Below are 27,050 nucleotides of genomic sequence, written 5' to 3'. Positions count from 1 at the left end.
CTCATTACCCCCCTTACTGGTCCCAGATCAGCAACGACTGGGTGGTGGAATCCCAGCCCTGCCCAGCAGCGCCCAGCCCTGACTCTCCGATCCACCCCCTGCAGGAGGGTACCCTAGGCGCATTGGAATGCTAATTCCAGCAAGAGGGTCCCTGTCTGGGGAAGGGAACAATGGCTGTCTTTATGCACCAGGCCCTTCAACTTCTGGTCCCAGGCAGGATCCAGCCTGGGCCCCGTGGGAACCTCCAGGCTCCCCACTTAATCTCCTCCTTGGCGCACATTCTTGGACTGAAGGGCAAGTCAGTGTCGTGTCTCGGGGACGGGATAAGACATCAGCATCCATCCCTCAGCACTAAGACTCCCCATAAGCCAGGGACACCCCCAGCCAACTCCTGGTCCACCCGCTACCCAGGGAGGGGCCTTACCCGTTGTCTCGGCATTTGAAGGAAGAATGTCGCCAGAGTTCCATCAGTTCACCCCCAGAAAGGCCGTGGAGCTGGGACACCAGTGTCAGGAACAAGTCCATAGCCTAGGATTCAGAGGGAGCAGCATGAGACACCCAGCAGTGTGGGGGATCCCCAAAGGTCACCTCACCTGTCCCCTGCTGGCGAGCACAACTGTGGGGAAAGTGGGGAGGACCTGCCCCCTTCTCCCAAGGTGTCCTGAGACCCAGTGAAATGAGGCTCCAGGTCCATCTTCTCCCCCACTGCACCCCCAGCCCCTACAAGCACACAGGCTGGTTCACTTTTCTTTAATTTAGCAGGTATTTATTGAGTACCTACTATGTGCGTTGCACTGCACTCAGGATATGGCAGTGAAACAAGACATATTGTCAGAATCTGTGGCAGCTAATAAAAGCCCAATGAATGTTCACTATGATTATAATCTAATTATTCTAATGAGTCTTAGCATATTTCAAATATTTATCGAGGTGGTGAGATTTTCCTATATAATATATATACTTTTTTTTTTTTTTTTTTTTAAAGACAGGGTCTCCCTCTGTCTCCCAGGATGGAGGGCAGAAGCACAGTCACTCCTCACTGCAGCCTCACGCACCTGTGCTCTAACGATCCTCCCACCTCAGCCTCCCGTGTAGCTGGAAATACAGGCACACATCAACACGCTGTTAATTTCTCTGCATTTCTCATAGCAATGATGTTTCACTACGTTGCCGAGGCTGGTCTCAAACTCCTGGGCTCAAGTGATCCTCCCACCTCAGCCCCTCCAAGTGCTGGGATTACAGGCGTGAGCCCACTGTACCCTGCCTTTTCCAATATTTCTAATGAAAAAAGAATGTAATTGTTTTATACAATTATTAACAGTGACAGCTAATAAAGGGCATTATGGGGGCTGCAGGAGGCCCAAAATTCACAAGAAATAAAGGACTCAGAGCAGCCCCCGGGTTTAGGAGACGTTTAGTTTGGGAAACTTCCCTCCTGGTACCCCCGTAGTCTCACTCAGGCTCACCACATTGACCTAAACCCAAAGCCACAGAAGGAGCAACAAGGTAAGAGCCAAGCCAACTCAGGTCCCAGCTTCCTGCAGGGAAGCCCCCCGTGTTTCCCCAGTCTTGTCCAGGGCCAGGCTGTAGACCTCACCCACCAGGGGTCCTCCAAGGCTGGGACCTGCTTCCCTGGCCCTTGGCTTCCCTGCTGTGTGTGTGACAGTGACGGAATCCCCACATACGAAGCTTGATCTCAGCAAGACACAGACTGCAAAACAGGCCCTCACTGGTCACTCGGCCCACTTGCCAACATGCCTGCCGGCCAGAATCCAGACAGCCTTCCCGGAATATGCCTTGTGTGGGCAGAGCCAGTGGCTACCCTCAGCTCCGCCTTTCCTTCTTGCAGCAGGACCCACAAGCCAGCCCCTGCTGCAGGCTGACCACCACCATCGCGGCTGGCCCTGACCACTGGTGGCCTCAAAGACTCTCTTGCCCAGTGAGCGGCAGCTATCCAAAAAAATTTCAGTTCCAGGCCTGCTTCCTTCCTTCCTAATGGGCTTGGTTACATGTCTTTCTGGCCCCTGGCTGCCTTTCCCTGACTGCCCTTGGCACCCTGGGCTCAGAACAGCTGACGGGCAGCGGGAGATGGTGCCTGCCCAGGACCACTCCTCCTGCTCTGGGCAAGCCTCTGGCCACAACTGTTACCCTGAGAATGGGCCTTTCAGAGCCAGGCACAATAGAAGGGCTCATGAGTGGCTCATCCTGCTTTCCCTCCATTGGTGGAAGAAGAAATTCAAAAGCAAAAAAGAGAGCAGGCCTAGGCAGGCTATGGATGGAGACAAAGGGCTCAAGGCTTCTGCCCAGAAATCAAGTCCGGAGCCAGGCACGGCAGCTCACGCCTGAGTCCCAGCACTTTGGGAGGCCAAGGTGGGTGGATTACTTGAGGTCAGGAGTTCGATTCCAGCTTGGTCAACATGGTGAAACCCTGTCTCTACTAAAAATACAAAAATTAGCCAGGCATGGTGTTGCATGCCTTAATCCCAGCTGTTCAGGAGGCTGAGGCAAGAGAATCACATGAACCAGGAGGTCGAGGCTGCAGTGAGCCGAGATCACACCACCGCACTCCGGTCTAAGCAAGAGAAAGAGATTCCATCTCAAAAGGGGGGGAAAAAAGACAGACAGACATTTAGGTCAGTAAAAAACCTGCCACCCCACCACCGCCAATAACACACAATGATATAATAAGGCTAGGTGCAGTGGCTCATGCCTGTAAGCCCAGCACTTTGGGAGGTCAAGGCAGGCAGATCACCTGAGGTTAGGAGTTGGAGACCAGCCTGGCAACATGGTGAAACCTCGTCTCTACCAAATATACAAAAATTAGCTAGCTGTGGTGGCAGGCGCGTCATTCCAGCTGTTCAAGAGGCTGAGAAGAGAATCACTTCAACCCAGGAGGCAGAGATTGCAATGAGCCAAGATCACACCACTGCACTCCAGCCTGAGTGACAGAGCAAGACCCTGTTTAAAAAAAAAGAAAAATAGTAATAATTACCACGCCACTAGTTACTTAGTAAGGAGCCTTTGCTATGTACCAGGCACTGGTCCAAGCTGACAGAGAAGGAAGATGATAATCAGTGTTTGAGTCAGGTGCCAGCAGGCACATCCTACTCAGTGGCAGAGTAGAGACTTGAACTAGGGCACCAGCTCCTAAGCCCACACTCTTAACCAGCGTCTGACAGGCAAGGGCTTAAAAAAAAAAAAAAAAAAAGTCCTGATTTGTAGCGTTTGCCGATTCGCATGGTGTAAATACACCCATCGTGGTCAATTTCAAGCTACCAACATACAATTGCTAAGGACGGACCTGCGAAGAAATCTGCAACCTTAGCACATATTTCCACCACACAGTTACAATCAACATGACTAACCTCCAATGCAAGATGACAGTAAACTGTGGTAAAGTAGCCAGGTGGTCATGGTTTGGAGCACTTCATACCATTGTTTCTAATATAATTCATTTTATTTTATTTTTTAAATTTTTCTTTTCTTTTTTTGGAGAAGAGTCTCACTCTGTCACTGAGGTTGGAGGGCAGTGGTGTGATCACAGCTCACTGTAGCCTCAACCTCCCGGGCTCAAGCCATCCTCCCACCAGCGTCTCAAGTAGCTAGGACCACAGGCACATACCACCATGCTTGGCTGGTTTTTTGTAGAAATGGGCTCTCCCTATGTTACCAAGCCTGGTCTCAAACCCCTGAGATCAAGGGATCATCCCACCTCAGCCTCCCAAAGTGCTGAGATTACAGGCATGAGCCAGGGTGCCCAGCCTATTTACTTACTGATACACATTAAATGTACATATCTTCAGGGTACCCGTGGAATCATTTGATACATTCATCTAATTAAATCAGGATAATTACGATATCTATCACCTTAACTATTTATCTTTTCTTTACGCTAGACACATTCAAATTATTCTCTTCCAGTCATTTTTTTTTTGAGTTGGAGTTTCGTTCTTGTTGCCCAGACTCAAGTGCAATGGCACAATCTCAGCTCACTACAACCCCCACCTCCTTGGTTCTCTTGCCTCAGCCTCCAAAATAGCTGGGATTACAGGCATGCGACACCACACCCGGCCCATTTTGTATTTTTTGTAGAGATGGGGTTCCTCCATGTTGGCCAGTCTGGTCTCAAACCCCTGGCCTCAAGCGATCTGCCCACCTTGGCTTCCCAAAGGACTGGGATTACAGGCGTGAGCCACCACACCCAGCCCCAGCTATTTTTAAACGTAGAATTAATATTAATTACAGTCGTCACCCTAAGAATCTATCAAGTATCAGGGTCTGATTTCTTCTACGGAAGTGTGTATTTGTACCCATTAGTCAGCTACGTTAATACAACTTAATTTTTTTTTGAGATGGAGTCTCACTCTTGTCGCTCAGACTGGAGGGTAGTGGAGCAATCTCAGCTCGCTGCAATGCCCACCTCCTGGGTTTAAGCAATTCTCCTGCCTCAGCCTCCGAAGTAGCTGGGATTATAGTCACCCGGCTAATTTTTGTATTTTTAGTAGAGACGGGTTTTACCACCTTGGCCAGGCTGGTCTCAAACTCCTGATCTCAGGTGATCTACCCACCTCAGCCTCCCTAAGTGCTGGGATTTCAGGCATGAGCCACCGCGCCCGGCCACAACTTAATGTTTGCAACAGCAGTGCTTAACGCCCACCTGCAGGACACCTCGCCATCTACTCACCCGCTCTTATAAGCCAGGCCTGTCTCACCACTGTCTACGCTGTCTCTTGACTGCACAGAGTCAGCCCTTAGTAAGCACACCTTTAACTCACCTCCCTGTCCTCACAACACCCAAGACGGGTGATGAGCCACGCCCTCTCCCAGGCGTCCTTCCTGGCAGCCCGCAGAAGGTGGCCCCGCTGGCTCCCTCTGTCTGTCCCCTCCCACCCACAATGCCCCCTTGCTTTCTCCTCCTTTGTTCCTTAGGGAAGCTCTTGGCCATCCCACCCACTGCTGCCAGCTTCGAAAACTCAGGGCCTCTGCGGAGGTCCCAACTGGGGGTTTGCTTTCTATTGTGCACTGAGTCTTGGTTTTGTTTCCAGACTGAAAAACAAACCTTGTCTCCTGGCCACCATCAATAGGGAGAGGCAAAGGCATTTCAAGCAGACACTCATGAGGTCTATCCCCCTTGGCAACCCAGGCAGGCCCTCAGCCCTCCCAGGAGCTGCTTGGCGTACACCGACGGGTCCCTGCAAAGCCATTTCCAACAACAGGGTCCTCAGCACTTCACCCCTCAGCCCAGGGGACCTCCCCAGTGGCAGTAACTTCCTTTTCAGTGCTCTAACACAGACAGCCGCACAGTGCCCTCTCTGGCTAGCACCATCAGGGTCCAAATGTGGAGACCCAGACCCACAGCGCACCGTGCCCTGAGCCACCCCTGCCAGGGGAGCTGTCCAGGCAGTGGTCAGGGTGCTTTTGGAGCCAGACAAAGGATGCAGGCCTGCCTTCCCATCAAGCCATGAAGTTCAGTGGTGCAATGGTTAAAGCCCAGGCCGGAGAGCGGCGGTCCCCTACTGGGGACAACTGTGCTCCCTAGGGACATCTGGTTGTCATGGACTGCAGGTGGGGATGACGCTGTCATTTGCGGGAAGAGGCCAGAGATGCTGCTAAACATCCTACACTGCACGTGACAGCCTCCCTCTCACACCCCACAAAGCACAACCCAGCCCTTGGTGTCCACAGTACCCAGGGTGAGAAACCCTGCTCTGGGCCAGACTGCCCAGGATAACAGCCCAGCTCTCACTTACTAGCAAGGTGGCTTTAAGCACATTTCCTACACTCTTCAAGCTTCAGTTTCCTCACCTGTAAAATGGACACAATGATATAACTTTCACTGAGATGATTAAATTAAATTATGCAGGTGAGGCCCTGGAGCTGATTGTCTGAGCATACACCGAGCGCCCAATAAAACCGTAAAGCCTTGGCAGAGCATGGTGGCTCACGCCTGTAATCTCAACACCTTGGGAAGCTGAGGTGGGAGGATTGTTTGTGTCCAGAAGTTCAAGACCAGCCTGGGCAACATGGCGAAACCCTGACTCTACAAAAAACACAAGAATTAGCCAGGTGTGGTGGCATGCACCTGAAGTCCCAGCTACTCTGGAGGCTGAGGTGGGAGGATCACTTGAGCCCAGGAAGTCAAGGCTGCAGTGAGCCATGACTGCACCACTATACTCCAGCCTGAACAACAGAGTGAGACTCTGTCTTAAAAAAATAAAATAACTGTAGGACATTGAAAGGAGGCCCCCAAAAAGACATGCCCATGTCCCAAGTCCTAGAACTTGTAAATTTCCCTTATTTACAAAAAGGATCTTTGCAGATTTAATTAAGTTAAGGATCTTGAGATACGATCATCCTGGATTATCTGGATGAGTCTTCAATCCAATGACACATCAATTTCCTTCCCCAGGGACTGTGCCACGTTAAACCATCTCTCTCATGCTTTCCATCTTATATGTGGGTTCAAGGCTCTCTCTCAGAACAAGCCAGGTGGGGAGGAGAACTCGCGTCATCAGAGCACAGCCTCAGGGTCTCGGACACTTGATGACCACCGATGAAGGAACTTGCCATAAGTCTCAAAAAGCCACAGCCACCTCTTGACTTGAAACAGCTGGGAGTTTCTGAGGAGGCCTTGGCCATGTGTTTCTAACTTTTTTTTTTTTTTTTTTTTTTTTTTTTGAGACAGAGCTTCACTATTGTTGCCCAGGCTGGAGTGCAATGGTGCAATCTCAGCTCACTGCGACCTCCGCGACCCAGGTTCAAGCGATTCTCCTACCTCAGCCTCCCCAGTGGCTGGGATTACAGGCATGTGCCATCAGGCCCAGCTAATTTTTCGTATTTTTAGTAGAGATGGGGTTTCACCACATTGGCCAGGCTGACCTCAGGTGATCCACCAGCCTCCACCTCCCAAGTACTGGGATTACAGGTGTGAGCCATCACGCCTGACTGTGTTTCTAACTTTGTTGTGGGAAATCCTCAGTGCTGAGGCTCATCTGTGACTACGCCTGGGAGGTTAGATTGTAAATCAACAGGACTGCTGTTTGCTTCTAGACAGACAGAGGAGAAAAGGCTTCCCCTCTGCTCACATCCAACCTGGGGTAGGACACTGGCTTGGCACACGCCATCCTGATTTCCTTCTGCAACCAGGCACAGTTGGGCAGTGCACAGCCTACTCACCCGTACATGCCATCCCGGATACTAAATAACTGAGAGGAAGGGCCAGGATGTGGGCAGGAAGAAGATGTCCTAGGAACTCAGGGCCAGGAAAGACTCTGGCCTGCGGCTGCAGAAGCCACTTACCTGCAAGCTGGTTGTCTGAGCCAGGCACAGCCTCCTCACTAAGTCGTCCGCAGCGGCCACCATGGCCTGGGATGGAGTCTCTTCCCACTCGTATAGCAGGCTGCTTGGGGTCATGTCTTCATCGCCTCCATCATCTGGATCTGGGATGGCAAGAGGTGGATGGGATGACCACATGGGGAAACCGCAGAGTGAGCTAGGAAGTCCTCTGGGAGTCGTCCCCACCCCGGCCAATGCTTCCCTCAGCATGTTTCAGGCGATAGGTAAGAAGGGTGTCTAGGAGGGAAATCGTGGCAGCGTCACTGCAAACAGCCTCAGATGAGAAGCAACCTGTGTCCCCACCAGTGGGGGATGAGCACACAAACCATGGCCCACTCACACCAGGGAACACTGAGTACCCTTTAACAGAAACAGGTCAGCAGGACACGCCCTGCCTTCAAAAGACCTCCAAGCCATCGAGGAACCAAAGCAAGATGCAGAAGAGTGTATGGGGCAAAAATAAAAACAGGCTGGGCGCAGTGGCTCAAGCCTGTAACCGCAGCACTTTGGGAGGCCAAAGTGGGCGGGTCACCTGAGGTTGGGAGTTCAAATCCAGCCTGACCAACATGGAGAAACCCTTTCTATGCTAAAAATACAAAAAATTAGCCAGGCATGGTGGCGCATGCCTGTAATCCAAGTACACAGGAGGCTGAAGCGGGTGAATCGCATTGCACCCCAGCTTGGGCAACAAGAGCGAAACTCCACCTCAAAAAAGTAAAATAGAAACAGACTACTCTCTGCCGGGCACAGGGTCTCACACCTGTAATCCCAGCACTTTGGGAGGCCAAGGTGGGTGCATCACCTGATGTCAAGAGTTCAAGACCAGCCTGGCCGGCATGGTGAAACCCATCTCTACTAAAAATAGAAAAAATTAGCCAGGTGTGGTGGCACATGCCTGTCATCCCAGCTACACAGAGGCTGAGGCAGGAGAACTGCTTGAACCTGGGAGGTGGAGGTTGCAGTGAGCCGAGATCATACCACTGCACTCCAGCCTGGGCAACGAAAGTGAGGCTGTCTCAAAAAAACTTAAAATGTAAAAGCCAGACAACCCAAAAAGACACAGTCGCCAATGTATCTGTAAGTACACAGGATTTGTCTGGAAAATATACTAGAAGCCAAGAATGGTGGCAGCCTCTGGAGAGGGTGGGTACGCATGTGTCCTTCTGTATCATGTCACATGTCACCTTGTCAAAAAAGTCTTAATCTTTCTCATGCCTTCAGTCCTGTGGCTGCTTCCTAGGAAAGATGGGTGATGGCAGAAACTGCCCTCTGCTCTGCACACAGCTGTGGTGCTAAACTTTCCTGAGCCCTGCTTGGACCCCCACACCCCAAAGACCTACCCTCGAATCTGCAATCTACACTTCCCTCAGCTTCCATGCTGCTTGGCAGAGGCGTGCGCCCTCTAGATGCTGTGCGATCCCACCTGGCTGCCTGCAGGCCTGAGCACTCACCCTCGCAGTGTGTCTAGCTTCACACAGGTGTATACATCCACCCATCTATTCCAGACCTCTCCTTAGCCCCAGGGGAGCCTGGGACACATAAAGGTCATTCCTGCCCCAGGGCCTTTGCACTTCCCATTTCCTCCCTGAATGCTCTTTCTTGCATCTTCCCAAAGCTGAGCTTGTCTTATGCTTCAGCAAAATCATTACGTCCTCAGAGAGGCCCTCTTGGGCCCCGTCTAAGTCACTGGCTTTCGTGAGGCTGTTTAATTTCTTTTCTGACATGATCACTGTCTCCAGCCACCTTGACTGGGTTTTTCTCCATCTGCAGTTTCCCCCTCCCAGGTGGGTGGCAGCCTCAGGGTGACAGGGATGGAGTTGACCATGATCACAGCCCTGTCCCCAGAGCCCTGGCAGTGCTCAGCACATAACAGGTGCTCAGACAAGCATGAATGAAAACACTCCTGGGCCGGGAGTGGTGGCCCACGCCTATAATCCCAGCACTTTGGGAGGCTGAGGTGGGCAGATCACCTGAGGTCAGAAGTTCGAGACCAGCATGGCCAACATGGAGAAACTCTGTCTCTGGTAAAAATACAACATTAGCTGGGTGTGGTGGCACACACCTGTAATCTCAGCTACTCCAGAGGCTGAGGCAGGAATAATCACTTGAACCTGGGAGGCGGAGGTCGTGGTGAGCTCAGATCACGGCACTGCACTCCAGCCTGGGCAACGAGGGGGAAACTCCATCTCAAAAAAAACAACAACAACAACAAAAAAAAAACACTCCTGATGACCTGCCAAGGATCTGCAGGCCTGGAGAGAATTTTCCCACAACAGCTGCGAACCAGATGACTCTAACCCTGGAACAATTACCCGGGGAGAAGGACAGGGCCAAGCCAGGGCCACCTGAGCCCAGCACAGAATTTCAAGGAGGGATGAAGGCTCATTTCCAAGTGTGCCTTTGGGATCGGGCCCTAAAGAATGGGGCCAGGAGGATGTAAACTAGTGCTCACAACGGCCATGTGCCAGGTGCTTAAAGGCAATGACAATTTTCTTTCCTTTCCTTTGTTTTCAGAAGGGGTCTCACTCTGTCACCCGGGCTCGAACAGTCACGCAATCACAGCTCACTGCAGCCTTGACCTCCTGGGCTTGGGTGATCCTCCCACTTCAGGCCCTCAAGCAGCTGGGATTACAGACCCACACCACCATGCCCGGCTCATTTTGTATATTTTTCATAGTGATGGGGCTTCACCATGTTGTCAGACTTGAACTCCTGGGCTCAGGCAATCTGCTCGCCTTGGCCTCCCAAGGAACTAGCATTACAGGCTGGAGCCACAGTGTCCAGCTGACCATTTTCTATAACGTTCCCCATAACCTATGGGGTAAGCGGTGCCCTACCCATATATTTACAGCTAAGGAAACTGAGGCACAGACACACGCTATCAGCCCAAGTCACACAACACAGAGTCGGAACCTGAATCCAGTTCTGACTCCATAAGCTTCCTGGGAATGACAATGGAAACATGGAAAAAAATTCATCCATACAATGGAATATTATTCAGCAAGGAAAAAGAAGAAATTCCAATTCATGCCACAACATGGATGAACCTTAAACACTGTACTGAGTGAAGAAGTCAGGCACAAAAGGGCACACTTTATGACCCCATTTATATGAAATTCCACAATGGGAAAATTCTTAGAGGCACAAGTAGTTCAGTGGCTGCCAGGGTCTGGGGAGATGATGGTTAATGACACAAGGCTTCTTTTTAGGGTGATGACAATGCTCGGAAGCTGATTAAGGTGGAGCACAGTGGCTCACACCTGTGATCCCTGCACTTTGGGAGGCTGCAGCGGGAAGATCGCTTGATGCCAGGAGTCTAAGACCAGCCTGGGCAACATAGCAAGACCCGTTTCTACAAAAAATTTAAAAAATTAGCCAGGCATGGTGGCACACAGGTGTACTGGGGAGGCTGAGGCCGGAGGAATCCTTTAAGCCCAGGAGGTCAAGGCACCATTGCATTCCAGCCTGGGTGACAGAGCAAGACTGTCTCTTAAAAAAATTAAGTTGATGTTTTCTGTAAACATGGAAAAAGAAAAAAGTTGAAGGCTGGGCACAGTGGCTCATGTCTGTAATCCCAGCACTTTGGGAGGCTGATGCAGGCAGGTCACCTGAGGTCAGGAGTTAGAGACCAGCCTGGTGGTGAAACACCGTCACAACTAAAAATACAAAATTAGCTGGGTGTGCTGGCGCATGCCTGTAATCCTAGCTACTCAGGAGGCTGAGGCAGGAGCATCACTTGCACCCAGGAGGAGGAGGTTACAATGAGCTGAGCTCAAGCCACTGCACTCCAGCCTGGGTGACAGAGCCAGACTTCATCTCGAAATAATAGTGACAGTAACAACAACAACAAAAGGGCCAGACGCGGTGGCTCACGCCTGTAATCCCAGCACTTCAGGAGGCCGAGGCGGAAGGATTATTTGAGCCCAGGAGTTTGAGACCAGCCTGGGCAACACAGTGAAATGCCATCTCTCAAAATAAATAAACAAATAAATACACAATTAGGCAGGCATGGTGCTGTGTACCTGTAGTCCCAGTTACTTGGGGGACTGAAGTAGGAGGATCACGTGAGCCTGGGGAGGTTGAGGCTGCAGTGAGCCATAATCAGACCACTGCACTCCTCCCTGGGCAACAGAACAAAATTGTGCCTCCAAAAAAAAAATTTAAATTAAAAAAAAATTTTTTAATGTATTTTTTGAGATGGCGTCTACTCTATGGCCCAGGCTGGAGTTCAGTGGTGTGATCTTGGCTCACTGCAACCTCTGCTTCCTGGATTCAAGCGATTCTCCTGCTTCAGCCTCCCGAGCTAGTGCTCAACTTACGACCACGGTCGGGACCGTGGACCGGTCGTAACACGATTTGGTCGTAAGTTGAGTAGGCTATATGTACAGTTGAAATGGTGCACGTGGAGATGGTAGTGCTGTCAGAAGCTGGTCCGCACTGTCGTACGCCCAGCTGGGCAACGTTTGCGCTGCCAGACGCGGAGCAGTCGTGGCTAGCGATTGTGGTCGTAAAGTCGAATGGCCGTAAGTTGCATAGGTGGTAAGTTGATCAATACCTGTAAATGGAAATACAGGCACCCACATCCATGCGTGGCTAATTTTTGCATTTTTAGTAGAGATGGGGTTTTGCCATGTTGGCCACGCTAGCCTCGAACCCCTGATCTTAAGTTATCCACCCAACTCAGCTTCCCAAAGTGCTGGAATTATAGGCGTGAGCCTCTGCACCTGGACAGAATTCCTCTTTAAATTTAACTAGTAACAATACCTTCCTAATGGGGTTTTGATGAGAATGAAATACACAGAGGGCTCAGCATGGCCACTGGCCCATAGTAAATCCTTCCAAAAATCCCAGCAGTAAGAATAACCATTCTTATTTCATTATTAAGGAAGGCAGTTTCCAAACACGGAAAAGAAATCCTCCCCCAGACACAGGCCTCGCTTGTTTCTTTCCAAGCAAAATTGTAGGAGGGCACCAAGTCTCAGGGAATGCTATGTGTTGGCAGGAAATTTCCGGACAATCAGAAAACCTGAGTCAGTTTGCCCCTGAAACGAGCAAACTGAGAAGACACTGAATTTAGGGTTGAGAAACTGAAGACTCCACGGGGGAAAAAGGACTCTACCAAGTCAGAGCCATTTGATCTGAGCCTGCAGAAAGAGCCTGCAGAAGCTTCTAGAAGTGGCTAACTCTCCTGATGATGATCATTTTCAGAAATGGCTCAGAGGCATCCAGGCCAGGATAGAGGGACGGAGCCTGGACTTCCTTGGGCCCCTGTGGCCAGACCACCCTCACACCATGGCCAGGGGGTGGCCACCAGGGAAGCCTGAGGTCACCTGTGCCCGCTGGATCTCGGGCCAACTCGTGCAGCAGGCTGAGTGAGGAGAGAGTTCGAATCTGCACAGCGCTCGCCTTCACGGACAGCGGTCCTGCGGTGTCCAGCTCTGTGCAGGAGGCCTCCCGCAGCACGCCACCCCGGAAGCTCTGGACACAGGTCAGACGGGAGGCCAGGCCAGGCTGCAGACCAAGAGGAGAACAGACAGCTCAGGCCAGGATCTAGCCACCCACAGGACCCAACTGGGACCAAGGGAGGAGGGCTGAGGGCCGCATCAGAACTGCAGGCCCCCACCCCTCTCTCAGTGAGGCTGGGGAGGAGACGCTCAGGGCTGCATCCCAGTGTCACCCACCCCGACTTGCACCAACAGCGGCCCAGACAAAGGCAGACAGGAGGTGGCAAGGACGAGGGGAAGCAAGAAAGTCCAGCAGACAGTGACCCGCAAGAGGGGGACGACAGAGCCTCAGCTGGAAAACATTCCCATCAGCAGAGGCCCACCTCCACTTCTCAGGTGCTGAGACTTTTCATAATGACTCAACATGAACAGGGATCCTCTCTCATCCTTCTGCAGATAGATGTTTGCTATTTACAAAGCACTTGCTTCTTCAGGGAGCTGGAGACAGAGGTGGGGAGGAAGGCATTAGGGAAAGGACAGAGGGGTGGGTGTGGGGGTCACTTCCACAGCTGCAGCCCTGGAGGAAGACAAGGCAGCAGGATCGCTTGAGCTCAGGAGTTCAAGATCAGCCTGGGCAACATAGCAAGACACCCTCTCTACCAAAAATAAAAATTAAAACATTAGCCAGGAGTGGTGCTTGTGCCTGTAGTTCCAGCTACCCGAGAGGCTGAGACAGGAGGATCGCTTGAGGCCAGGAGTTGAAGGCTGCACTGAGCCACGATCACACCACTGTACTCCAGCCAGGGTGACAGGGTGGGACTCTGTCTCTAAGGAAGCAGATGCATACATCCACACACACATACAGTAACATTTCTAGGAGGCAGAAGAGGGGAAGGAAGGGGAAGGGAGGAGAGGAGGTAAAGAAAGGACCAAGAAGAGAAGGAATTGGGGTAGAGGAGGGGGAGCTGAGGAGGGACGCCAGAAACAGAAGAAAAAAGGAGGAAGAGGAGGGTCTAGGAAAGCAGCTGTCGGGTCCTGCCCCACCCCGCCCAGCACTTACGGCCACTCCAGGCAGGGCCTGAGAATGCAGCGAGGAGCGTCCCCTGCGCAGGGAGCACCGAGCCAGGTCCTTGGTCTTGTGCAGCCAGTCCCCATGGCACTGGTATGTGGTAGGACATCGGCCCAGGATGTCCACCTGGACAGACACGGTGAGGGACAGGTCGGCCTTCTGTCCACCCCACCCCCACTCCCCTCCCTTTCCCATCTCCTGGCCTCACTTCATCCAGGGTCTTGGGGCTGCAGGCCCCCGCATCGCCCTGCAGGAGGCTCAGCACGGCACGCTTCACGTTCAGCACCCAGCGGGGCTCAGCGGGGCGGGGACACAGGCGGGCCACACGTCCAGAATGCAGGATGAAGCGGAGCGGGTTACGGCCCAGGGCAGTGCTGCAAGAGGGCAGACAGGGGTCAAGCGGGACCCTCCGACGCCCCAGGTCACCTGCTGACTGCCAGAGGCCACAGCACGCCTGTCCTCCTGCAGGCCAGCCCCCATGTGGAGCACCTGGAGAACCCCCATGGGGAACCCCACATTCCCCCCCTTCTTCCCTCTGCAGCGGGGCTCTGGGGCAGCCAAGTCGGCTCTGAGCCACCCCAGCCTTGTCACACCTGGGACAAAAGGACAGGTGTGTGACACAAGTGTCAAAGAATGAAAGGCTGAGCCCCCAAGATTAGGCAATCATTCCAAAGCATCTCAACCCCAAGAAGGAGTTGAAGGTGCTTGGGATGTGCCACCCCAAATTATGCCACCTGGGTGTACTGACATTTTTTTTTTTTTTTTGCAGAGTCTCGCTCTACTGCCCAGGCTGGAGTACGGTGGCGTGATCATAGCTCACGGCAGCCTCAACCTTGTGGCCTTACACGATCCTTCTGCCTCAGCCTCCTGAGTAGTTGGGACCACTACCATGTGGCCACCACGCCCAGCTAATTTTTAAAGTTTTTGTAAAGACAGGTTTCTGTTATATTGCCCAGGCTGATGTCAAGTTCCTGGGCTCAAGCAAACTTCTAGCCTCAGTCTCCCCACAGCACTGTGATTATAGGCGTAAGCCGCCACATCCAGCCTTCTGCCTACTTTGAACTAAAGGCTGTATTTGTTGAGAAACAGCAAATATGGGGAGACACTTTCTGAACTCCCCTTCTTCTGCCTTAAGACAGATCCCCCAAAAGCAACCTAATTGTCATTAATCCTCTCCAGGGAGTTTCATCACCTGGGAGAGCAGCTCTCATTCTAAAAACTGCAAGGTGACACCACACACAGACAAACTTCATCCCACGCTTGCGCATCTTCTGTCTCTTCTTTTAATATAATTTTATTTTTGAGTTGGAATCTCCCTCTGTCTCCAGGCTGGAATGCAATGGTGTGATCTCGGCTCACTGCAACCTCTGCCTCCCAGGTTCAACCAATTCTCCTGCCTCAGCCTACCCAGTAGCTGGGACTGCACGTGCCTGCCACCACGCCCAGCTAATTTTTTTATTTTTAGTAGAGACAGTGTTTCACATGTTGGCCAGGATGGTCTTGATTTCTTGACCTCATATCCACCCTCCTCGGCCTCCCAAAGTGCTGGATTACAGGCATGAGCCACCGTGCCCGGCCTCTCCTACCTCTTCTCCTAAAGGTCCACTCCTGTTTTCTAGAAACCATCTACTCCCCTCTAACTTGCCTCCCTCCCTCCTCCCCTTCCCCCATGAAAATTGTACATAAGCTCCCAAATTCACCACTTTGGGGGGCCTTCACTCTTTCATTCTGGAATGTCTCTGTGCGTGTAAAAAATCTATCTACCTCTTCTAATGTCGGTTCATTTCTAGGCACAACTACAGAACATAGGTAGGTAAAGAGAGTCGTTCCCTCCCTACAGATCCCACCAGGGAGGTCATTGTCATCCCTCCACCCACATTCGGATGAGAAGCAGGCTCAGAGCAACAGTGTCTAGCTCAGGGCCCCAGCAGGGCTGTGAACCCAGGCAGACTCCTGCATCACAGGCCGCAGAAACCCTGAACTGGAAGGGACTTGAGACTCTGTCATTGCTGAGACAACGAAATGAAGTCCCGAGACAGGGGCCTTCTTGGGGGATGTCACACAGCAAGCCAGAGGAGGAGCTAGGACCAGAATTCAGCCCGATGCTCTTCCCGCCCGCCCTTTGCCTGGCAGAAAGGGGCCTGGGTCTGTTATCTGCAGGGTGAAGGATGGGAAGGTGGGGGGTGAGGGGTGGTGAAATCCTCTTCCCTGCCTGGAGCTTGGAGGGGCAAGATAAAGATGCTCCAAGATGACGGGAAGCTGCCGAGTCCCCAAACCCTACAGGCTGGCAAGACAGAGCCCTGGGGAACAGATGCGTCACCACGTCTACTTCTGGGGGAGGGGCGGTGGGGGGCGGCAGTCACGCTCCAGCTCCAACTAGATCCTGGGGGTCTTAAGGCAGTCCCCCGGGTCTCAGGCCTTGATGGAGAGAAATGCTAATGGCACCCACCACTCCCAGAATAGCAAGTGTCAGTCTGGCCTCCAGGAAGTGACAACCCCCGGCCCCGCTGACTTAGCATTTCTGATGAGGAGCTGGGGGACAATAGTCCCTTGGAGGAGATCCTCCCCTTGCCTTTCAGTGGGGATCTGTCTGTCCCTCAGCAGCATCCCCCATCCTGGTATCCCTAGACAAAGGCTTTATTTCTTAACAAATGAATTCGCACTAAAAAGGGAAGAGCAGTCTGCAGAGGAGTTGTCTTCAGACTGGCGGCCCCTCTGAGCTTTGAGGCCACCAAGGCCACTGTCAGGGAGGCCTGGGAAACAAGCCACAGGGAGAATCCCAGGCTTGGCTGGGTCACAAAAGGGGAGCTTAGCTTGGGGTGGGAGAGGATGGGGTCTCGGCAGAGCGGAGGAGGGAAGAGGCAGACCCCCACCGGCCCAGCAGTCCCATGAGCTGGAGTCTTCCAGAACAACCTCAACAATGATGCCCAGGCGGTGACTGACAGGCGTGAACCCTGGACACACTTGGGGGGACAGCCAGAACTACAGGATGCGTTCCTCCCACCAGGTAAGTCACCTGGTGGGGTCACCCAAGGCTCCTACATGAAGGCACCCACCCCCACAGTGGTCTCCATTGGTGCTTGACAAGGTCAAAACAAATACAGAAACTTCTGTGAACTTCAGTCCACGATGGCATCTCTTTGCTACAGAGGGGTCACCCTAACTGTTTGTCCTAATCTAATTCAGTGCACCCAGAGCTCGACGGCTGTTCAAAGATGGTAGAGAGCTCACACCTCCAGCCCCATCATGAGCAGGTCCCGGCCCCATGGCCAAGTGTCTTACCTCAGCCTCTCTGACTCCTTCAGAAGCTCCACCTTGGACCCCCGGATGGATGTCACCTGGAAGTCTCGGAGCTGAAGCAGAAAGCACGGCGAGTTGGTGACCACTCCCGGCATGCCCCACGATCTTGCCAGCACCCCACCCACAAAGCAGGTCAAGGGCCCAGCAGGATACGTGAACCCACGTTGGGGGCAAGGCAGAGAGACCCCTCCCTGGACCAGGTACGAAGCCTGGGTGGTGAAGGCTGAATGTCTCCAGGGGTAGATCACTGACACAGCTAAGTACCTACAGCTCCCTGCTAAATGTCTGGAAAGTTCTCATTCTGCCCAAAAAGACACTGGCAGTTTGGTTGAGGGAGTCATAGGACTCTACAGTAGCAACAGGAATATGTTCCGTTGTAGAGCAAACAAAGGCTTAGCCCATAACGAAGACTTGGATAGCCCAGCATCACCAAAGGGTGGGTGGGTGGGTGGGCGGGTGTGTGTCTGTTGGTTGCAAAAGGTAGACTTCCTAAAAATGCAAAATATCCTCCCTAAAAGAACTGATTTCACTGTTTAAATTTAATACAGCCAGTCACAGTGGCTCATGCCTGTAATCCCAGCACTTTGGGAGGCTGAGGCGGGTGGGTTACTTGAGCTCAGGAGTTTGAGACCAGCCTGATCAACATGGCAAAACCCCGTCTCTACTAAAAACACAAAAATTAGCTGGGCATGGTCGCAGGCACCTGTAATCCCAACTACTTGGGAGGCTGAGGCAGGAGAATTTCTTGACCCAGGTAGGTGGTGGGTACAGTGAGCCAAGATTGAGCCACTGCACTCCAGCCTGGGCGACAGAGCAAGACTCTGTCCCCACAAAAAAAAAAAAAAAAAAAAAAAAAAATTAATAGATTTTGGCTGGGCACAGTGGCTCATACTTGTAATCCCAGCACTTTGGGAGGCCGAGGCAGGCGGATCACTTGAGGTCAGGGATTCGAGACAAGCCTGGCCAACATGGTGGAACCCCATCTCTGTTTTTTTTTTTAATAAAAAAACATTTTTTAAAAAAAATGGAATGAAGTTCTGCTACATGCCACAATGTAGATGAACCTTGAAAACGTTATGCTAAGTAAAATAAGCCAGACACAGTCACATGTTATGTGATCCCACTTCTGTGAGGTACCTAAAAAACAGGCAAGTTCATAGAGACGGAAAGCAGAACAGAGGTGCCCAGGGTCTGCAGGGTGGGAATGGGAAGCAGCCATCAGTGCGTACAGAGCTATTTAGGACGATGAAAAAGTTCTAGGGATGAGGGTGGTGATGGTTGTCCAACACTGTGAAAATACTTAATGCCACTGAATTATACACTTAAGATGTTGAAATGGTGTATTCCATATTATAATCACAGAAAAAAAATACAAATACAGATAAGCCAGACACAGAGGAAAGCATCCTGTACAATTCCATCAGAGAGAAGTTCAAAGACAGGCAAAACTCAAGCATGGTGATAGAAATAAGGCAGGCAGGCTAGGCGCAGTGGCTCACGCTTGTAATCCCAGCACTTTGGGAGGCCAAGGCAGGCAGATCACTTAAGGCCAGAAGTTCAAGACCGGCTTGGCCAACATGGTAAAACCCTGTCTCTACTAAAGGTACAAAAATTAGCTGGACATGGTGGTGCGCACCTGTAATTCCAGCTACTCAGGAGGCCGATGCAGGAAAATCGCCAGAACTTGGGAGGCGGAGGTTGCAGTGAGCTGAGATTGTGCCACCGCACTCTAGCCTGGGCAACAGAGTGAGACTCCATCTCAAAAAAAAAAAGAAGCTGTACCTTTGGGAGAAGTGACCAAAAAGAAGTATGAAGGAGGCTCTGGGGGTTCTATTTTGTTTCCTCCTCTGGTGATCACTATGTAGATATTTGGTTTATGGAAATTCCTTGTTTTGAAGATTTGTGATTTTTACACTTTTTGCTCTAAAAATATGTTTAGTTAATTAACCTCCAAATGGGCCAGAAACTTTCCATTTTCATCTAGAATCTTTGAAACACACCAGTTCTTTATACCCTTGCCAACATTTGACATTGGTATCTTTTCTTAAATGCTTAAAGCAAACAAATGAATAAAACTGCAACAGAGCACAATTTGCTTTGTAAGAACTGGCCCTGCAGATAAAAACAACTACAAGTGTTTTGAAGGATGTAAAAGGATGGCAAAGACTAATAAAGCAGCAGTTCTGACATTTTGGACACTTTAAGCATTCAGAAGCAGCTCAGGGCCACTCCACGAAAGACCCCATTCTGTGGTCTACATGAAAATGCAACAACAGTTTTGAGAAACTCTTGTTAGCAAGCGCTCCAGCCAATACAAAAACGCATCACAATACATGACACTCCAGCAGAAACTAAAAGGCCACTTATCGGGGGTGGGAGGGTTTATCCAGGAAAAAATATAAGGGTTATGAGAAATGGGACAGAGGCAAATGGGCAAGCACTTCCACTTGCAAAAACATTGAGGAGCTTCCAGAAAATCTTAATGAAAAGAAACCTGGAACCACCAAGTAGGCCTAGTGTATAATTCTGCCTTAACCCAGGACCTACCACCACTGCACCTCAGTGTTTGCCTTTAACCCGAGCCTGTGGACCCAGGTACTGCCAGGCCAGTGTCTAGCAGAAAACAGGCCAGGGCAGGCCTTCCTGGGAATAGACTTCCACCCAGTCTATTCCGTTGTCCAAAGGCCTTGACTCAGTTTGACTTTGCTTACCCTTAGACCTTCAGATGTGGCTCTCGGTCCACCCCTAGGTCACAGCATGTCCTCATTCTATGGCTCTTCTCACTCCAAGGACTTCCCCCAACCTGCCCTAAAAATATACCTTCCTTAGCCTCTGCTATTCCCCCAGTGGGCCCTCTATGGCACCTCTTACAACCAAAATGGCACCACTTTTCCACGTTCTTCTCCAGGGTCCTCACTTGCCAAATGTAAGATTTCTCAGAAAGTTCCTCTGCTTATCAAGCAAATTGGAAATTGGAGGTGAGGGGCTGTGGCTTCCTCTGGGTCCTCCCCTGTGTCAACGTGATCTCCCAGTTACCCAAAGATACTCACCCGTAAAGCCATCTGGCATGGGCCAAGCACATCAAGGACAGCCAAGCCTTGGAGGCCAAGGCCACTCCCCTCCACCGGGACCTCCTGCAGGCTGGTGCTGGTGTTGGTGGAAAAGCGATAGCTGTATCTGGTTCCCACATGGAGGTGGGGCCCAGCTGACCCTGGAGGGCAGAGACAGAGAGTAATGTCACCTTGACAATCTGCAGCCATCTGGGACCCCCAACTCCACCTCCAAGCATCCTTGCTTACACCTCTATCTTCCCCTCCATCTGGGGCTCTGAGCTTCCTGTCCCCAGCTTGGGGAAAGGTTGAGTAGCTGCATATCCTCATAAGAGTGAAAAAGAAAATAAAGACAGTAAGTGCTAGCCAGTGTCATCATGGGCTAAGCCTTATTCTCATGTCAAGGTTTCTTGGCCTGGGCACTATTAACATTTGGGGCCAAAGAATTCTGTTTGTGAGGGCTGTCCTGTGTGTTGTCAGGAAATTTAACAGCATCCCTGACCTCTACTGATGAGATGCCAGTAACACAGCCCAGTTGCGACAACCAAAAATGTCCCTAGACTTTGCAAAACGTCCCCAGGGGAGGGAGGGCCACAATTACCCCAGCTGAGAAGCATTCATCTGCAGTAACTCATTTAAGCCTCATAACCAACTTTGAGGTGAACACTATTTTCTCTATCTTACAGTAGAAGCAGCTGAGGCTCAGAGACGTTAACTAACTTACACAAGGTCACACAGCTGGGATTCCACAGTCCGACTCCTCACCCACCACCTTGAAGGACATCAAGTGGCGTTGGGGGACTGTTATCCTGATCTCCACAGAAGACAAAGCTGTAAAGCTGGCCAACCATGGGGGATCTCGGGGTGAGGAGAGTAGCTGTTCTGGGGAAGAGCTGATTTAGGGAACAGAGAGGTCTGTAGTTCTCGAGCCAAATCTCTAAGCTTCTATTGTGGCCAGGGGATCAAGTGTGAAACCTAATTATGACACCTCACCCCTCCCTAAGGCTTGTGATTGAATTTACATTCTCATGTCAATTTCCTTGAGACAGAACCACACCTCATGTTCCTAAGATGCTTCTCTCTTTCCCAAGAATTTCTTCCCAAAAGGCTTTTTCATCTGCTCCACTCCAAAATGCAAATGGCATCACCTGGCCAAAGACATTTATTCCACCTGCGGCCCACAGGTATGAGGAAAAAGTCCTGGACCTTGGGAGCTGGGATGGCTTAAGGCATTTGACTCTTCCCTTTCCTATCGTTTAAGTCTGTGGGTGGCCTTTCCAGAACTAGACTTGGTCCTCCCAACTGGTATCTTTGGGAACATAGGCAGGGCCCTCTGGGGCTGCCTCTGATCCCATCTGACAGCTTCACCCTGGGGCCCTGTACTGGGCTCAGGCTTCTGGTCCAGAGGTGTGCTCAGCCATCCCAAGAGAATCACTCACCTGCGCATGCAGTCATGCAGGAGGCCGCCTGCCCCACCTGCGAATCTGGAATCTCTGAAATTGCAAATCAGATGGAACCAGGGTGAGGCCAGAAAGATGCATAGGAGAGCCACACCCTATGGGCCACTGACCTACTCAAGGAAGAAGACATTTAAGGGTCCAGGGGGACTAATGGGATGAGAAATGATAATGACAGCTCTCCCCAGACTTTGCAAAATGTCCCCGGGGAAGGAGGGCCACAAAGACTGGAAGCAATTTCCCTACCTGTCCAATTTGCTCTTCCCCATCTTGGTTACTGGCACCATCACCCCTGATAGCTCAAGGTGGCAATCATTCGTGCTGCCACACCCTCATCACCACCTGAATCCAATGTCAGTAAGGTCTGCCAATTCCCTCACCCAATGCAGGTGTCCATTCTTCCCATCCATCAGTCCATCTATCCATCCATCCACCCACCACTCCCTCTCCTATCCACCTCCCCAACCCCCTCCTATCCATCCACCCACCCAATTCACCCACTCCCCCTCCTACCCATCCATACACCCACCCACTCCGCCTCTCATTCATCCACCAACCCACTCCTCCCTGCTATCCATCCACTCACCCACTCCCCCTCCTATCCATCCATCCATCCATCTACCCATACCCACTCCCATCCATCCACCAACCCACTCCTCCCTGCTATCCATCCACTCACCCACTCCCCCTCCTATCCATCCATCCATCCATCCATCTACCCATACCCACTCCCATCCATCCACCCACCAACTCCCCACTCCTATGCATCCATTAGCCCCCCCCCCCCCCTCTCCCACCCCGCCATCCACCCCCCCCCCCCCCCCCCCCCCCCCCCTGTCCATCCCCCGTCCCCTCCCCTCAGAGCCCCTCCCATTCCTCCTACACATTCCTCCCCTCTGCTACCGACACGCCCCTGCCTCTGTGGCTAGATGACTGAAGGAGCCTGCTGTTTTCCCTGTGTGCATGACTCATCCTCCTCCCAGCAGCCAGTCAGTCTTTAAAAACACAGATCAGATCAGATCACATCACTCCCTGCTTAAGAGCTCCTGGGGCTCCTCCCCACCACACCCCCCCTCAACACACAGACTTACAGCAAAACCCTAACCAGGCAAGCAGACCTCTGCCTGCCCCCCTCTTGCCCTCCAGGCATGCTGGCGGCTCCTCTCCAGCTCAAGGCCTTTGCACATGCCATTCCTACTTGCCTCAACTCTTTTCCGCCTGCCCTCCATGTCCCAGCATCCCTTATCTCAGCATAAATGTCCCTCCTTGGCCCACCCTGACCACCCTGACCTGAGTAGGTTTCCTACCTCCATCTCTACATAGCACCCTATTCTCAGTGGAACCCTTTCAAAATTGGTATGTGATTTAATTATTTTGGTTGTCCTATTTAACATTGTAACCGCCAGCTCCTGGAATCCAGTAGAGACTGGAAAGATTGGATAAATGAATACCACGAACACTTGCGCCGCTTTATTAATTCGTCGTGTTTGATCTCCCTGACAACCCAGCCGAGTCAGTGTTCTTCTTACTCCCATTTTACAGATAAAGCACCTAGTCCAGAAGTGACTTGCCCAGGTGCACACAGCTGGTTAACAGTGGAGCCTTAGGATTTGAACCCAGACACTCTGGCTCCAGAGTCCCCAGCCATACCCTCGCCCTGAATGAATCAGAGAATAAGTGAGCAAATGCGTGAGTGAACAGAGAACCAGCAAAGGCAAGAGCAAGAGGCTGCTGCAGGAAATGGCAGGAGCTGCTGCCACTCCCCGGTGGGTAGAGGACAACCAGGGCATGAGCAGACGTGGTGAGGTGGCCCCTTGGCCCCAAGTTCAGGCTGCTGAGGAAACTGCCAGAGGTTTCCAGAGCTCTCTCCCTGGGAAGGTCAGCACCCCACCCTCCCTCCCTTCTCTCCCTCCCACCCTCCCTCCCACCAGCCACACACCCGTTCCACTGCCACCTACATTTTTTGTTGTCGTTTTTTTTTTGAGACAGCCTCTCGCTCTGTTGCCAGGCACCAGGCTGGAGTACAGTGTTGTGATCTCAGTTCACTGCAACCTCTGCCTCTGGGGTTCAAGCAATTCTCCTGCCTCAGCCTCCCAGGTAGCTGGGACTACAGGCGCACGCCACCACACCTAGCTCATTATTTTTTTTATTTTTGGTAGAGACGGGGTTTCACCATGTGGGCCAGGATGGTCTCCATCTCTTGACCTCATGATCTGCCCACCTCGGCCTCCCAAAGTGCTGGGATTACAGGCGTGAGCCACCGTGCCTGGCCTGCCAATTACTTTTAAGCCTCGCTTCCCCTTCCTGCCAGCCACTTGCAGGATCTTTCCCAGCCACCATCCACACCCTCCTGTGCCTTAACCAGGCATCCATCTGCAGCCATTTCCATGGGACGGCGTTTCAATAATACCACTTCCATCCTCAAAGCTACCCCAGGGTACCTCGACTGGTCATTGTACATAGGCTGACCTGTTTAATCCCTCGAAAAACAAATTGTTTCTGGGCGCAGTGGCTCATGCCTGTAATCCCAGCACTTTGGGAGACTGAGGTGGGCAGATGGCTGGAGCTCAGGAGTTCGAGACCAGCCTGGCCAGCATGGCAAAACCCCCTCTACAAAAATAAAATAAAAAATAAAAAATAAATTAGCCAGGCATGGTGGCACACATCTTGGTCCCAGCTACTCAGGAGACTGAGGTGGGAGAATTGCTTGAGCCAAGAGACAGAGGTTGCAGTGAACCGAGATCACACCACTGTACTCCGGCCCGGGCAGCAGAGTAAGACCCTGTCTGAAGAAAAAAAAGAAAAAAAAAAGAAAAACAAATCATTTCCCCAAAATGGGGAGGGGTGGGAGCTACGGTACATTGTAGACTATTTTGTTTAGACACTTCGAAACAACAGAACGTGGTAGGAGACTGGGCAGGGTTTTTTCCCCCTAAATAGTCTGACACATCTAACAAATCCCTCTTTGCATTCAAGTAGAGTATCAACAGATAAAATCACATGTCAAAGACATTCAACCCAATCAATTTCCCTTCCAACTTTCCTTCAACTCTTGAATCACTCAGACACTGGGCAGCAAGTTAAACCTATGTGTGCATAATCATGACATTCTTGGGTGTGCACAAGCCCAGCATTCTGCTTGTTTGCTCAGCAGACAATCCCTGCATGTGCTTTCCTGCTATGCTAGGCTACAAAGCAGCCTGGCCCGCCAGCCTTCACCCACCAAGACCTGCAGAGGTGAGCAGAGCTGCGAGAGACCTGTGCTTGAATTAACCCTGTACCCCACCCCTTCCGTTTCCTGAGCACTTAAAAAACACATGTAAAATATTTAAAATTTCAGAAACACGGAATGCAATGATAGATTCATAATAGATTAACCAAGGATGGGACAACATTGCACACTGGCAATAATAAATTCTTCAGTCAGATCCGATTAACTTCTTGAAAGAGACCTGAAATGGACTGAAATCAATGTCACCTCAAGCCAGCAAATGCAATCCAGTCCCTTTTCACCTTTCTCAGCTGTCAGTTCTGATCCATGTGCATTATTTTATGAAGCCAACACAATTTACTGAGCACCTATGGTATGCCAGGGAGTGTTACGTGCTGAAATAAAAGCCCAACTATCAAAACAATCATTTCCAACTAATAAAAGACCCCACAATCTGGTCCGCGCTGTCCAGCGTGTGGCTATTAAGCATCCGAAACGTTACTAGTTACAGAGAAACTTTTCGTTTATTTAAATGAAAAACCAATACTCAATTCAATTATTAATAGACTGTTAGCCATGTGCACTGGTTCACACCAGTAATCCCAGCACTTTGGGAGGATTGCCTAAGCCTGGGAGTTTGAGACCAGCTGGGGCAACGTGGTGAATCCCGTCTCTATGAAAAATATTTTTTTAAAAAAGAAAACTTTCCAATATGTTTGAAATAACTTAGTGCAGTAACTAAACATACTTTCTCAACTCTGTATTTTAAGACATCTAAAGAGATCAAGTATTTGCAATGAAAATTTAGCATTCAAATTGAAATATGCTCTAAGTATAAAATACACATGGAATGTTGAAGAATAGGAAATATATCATTAATACTTTCTATTTTTTCTAATTATATATAGGATATATTAGGTTACATAAAATATGTTATTAATTTCACTTTTTTTTTTTTTTTTTTTTTTTTTAAGTTTTAGTTCTAGGAAAATAAAGATACGATGCTTTTTGTTTGTTGAGACAAGATCTCACTCTGTCGCCCAGGCTGGAGTGCAGTGGCCTGATCTGGGCTCACTGCAGCCTCGACACCCCCTGGGCTAAAGCTCAGTGAGCCTGGAAGGCAGCGTTTTCTCACTCCGGGCTTCAGATCTGGTCTCCGCAGCTTCCCAATCCCCCTTCCTTGTCTGAGTTTCCAGAGGATGCTGGTGGCGGAAGTGAGAGAGATGACGATTCACCTGTCATCTCTCGCTCTTCTGCCCCATGAAAAGCAAAACAAAAGGTGGCAGTGAAAAGGCAGGTCAGAAGGCATCCGGCTACAAAAGCACCCCCCCAGGTACATCTGGGCTGCCCTTCGCTTCACTCTAGACAGAACCAGGAACACGCATCAGTTTTACTTACTCTCCGCAGTCACTGCCACCAGCGGCCAGAACAGGACCAGACCGAGGAGCCCCATGGGGGCCAGCATCACCCCTCGGCCAGCCCTGGGGTCACCAGCCTCAGGCTCCAGAGCAGCTCAGCTAGTCCTAAAAGGAATCTTTTCCGCAAAGAGGAGGGCTCCGCTTCAACCCACTCTCCCAGCCCAGGAGGGGAGAAGGGGAGGTGGGGGGCATTCAGAACAGCGATCCAGCCAATCAGAAGCCTCCAATAAAGTTATTGGCACCCCACCCAACAGAGAGGAGGGGAGGGGGGCTCCTGACCAATGAGGGAAAAAAAGCCTAGGGGAAGAAAAGGAGCTTGACTACTCTTCCAGCCAAGAAGGCAACACAGCATGGTGGTGGTTTCTTACTAATTGCAGTATAATTTTATATATATTAACAATACAAAACTGACCATTTTCACCATTTATTTTAAAAGACAGGGTCACTGCCAGGCATGGTGGCTCTTGCTTATAATCCCAGCACTTTGGGAAGTCTTGGGGTAGATCACAAGGTCAGGAGTTCAAGATCAGCCTGAGCAGCACAGTGAAACCCAGTCTCTACTAAACACAAAAATTAGCTGGGCATGGTGGCAGGAGCCTATAATCCCAGCTACTGGGGAGGCTGAAGCAGGACAATCACCTGAACCTGGGAAGCAGAGTTTTCAGTGAGCCAAGATCATGCCACTGTACTCCATCCTAGGCAACAGAGCTAGACTATCTCAAAAAAAAAAAAAAAAAAAAAAAAAAAAAAAAAAAAAAAAAAAAAA

At 51.0% G+C, this 27,050-nt stretch overlaps 1 protein-coding gene across 1 annotated transcript in view; it reads right to left on the bottom strand.

Moving 5' to 3' along the window:
* Window positions 1–26,637, bottom strand: part of LOC116526419 — a 164,070-nt gene extending 137,433 nt beyond the window's left edge. The window contains exons 1-9 of the mRNA XM_032242701.1: window positions 26,265–26,637; window positions 21,638–21,691; window positions 20,199–20,359; window positions 17,131–17,201; window positions 14,057–14,222; window positions 13,840–13,974; window positions 12,666–12,846; window positions 7,300–7,439; window positions 425–528 (exon numbers count right to left, since the gene is read on the bottom strand). Of these exons, the coding sequence (XP_032098592.1) occupies window positions 425–528; window positions 7,300–7,439; window positions 12,666–12,846; window positions 13,840–13,974; window positions 14,057–14,222; window positions 17,131–17,201; window positions 20,199–20,359; window positions 21,638–21,691; window positions 26,265–26,331 (1,079 nt within the window). The 5' untranslated portion in view covers window positions 26,332–26,637. The remainder of the gene's footprint in view (window positions 1–424; window positions 529–7,299; window positions 7,440–12,665; window positions 12,847–13,839; window positions 13,975–14,056; window positions 14,223–17,130; window positions 17,202–20,198; window positions 20,360–21,637; window positions 21,692–26,264) is intronic.
* Between the last annotated feature and the right edge of the window lie 413 nt (window positions 26,638–27,050).

Source organism: Sapajus apella, unplaced genomic scaffold, assembly GCF_009761245.1.
Source record: "Sapajus apella isolate SASKATOON/1434 unplaced genomic scaffold, GSC_monkey_1.0 scaffold51, whole genome shotgun sequence".
NCBI classification, from domain to species: Eukaryota; Metazoa; Chordata; class Mammalia; order Primates; family Cebidae; genus Sapajus; species Sapajus apella.
Note: the sequence above shows the minus strand (reverse complement) of the source record. Positions and strands in the feature narration are given on the sequence as shown.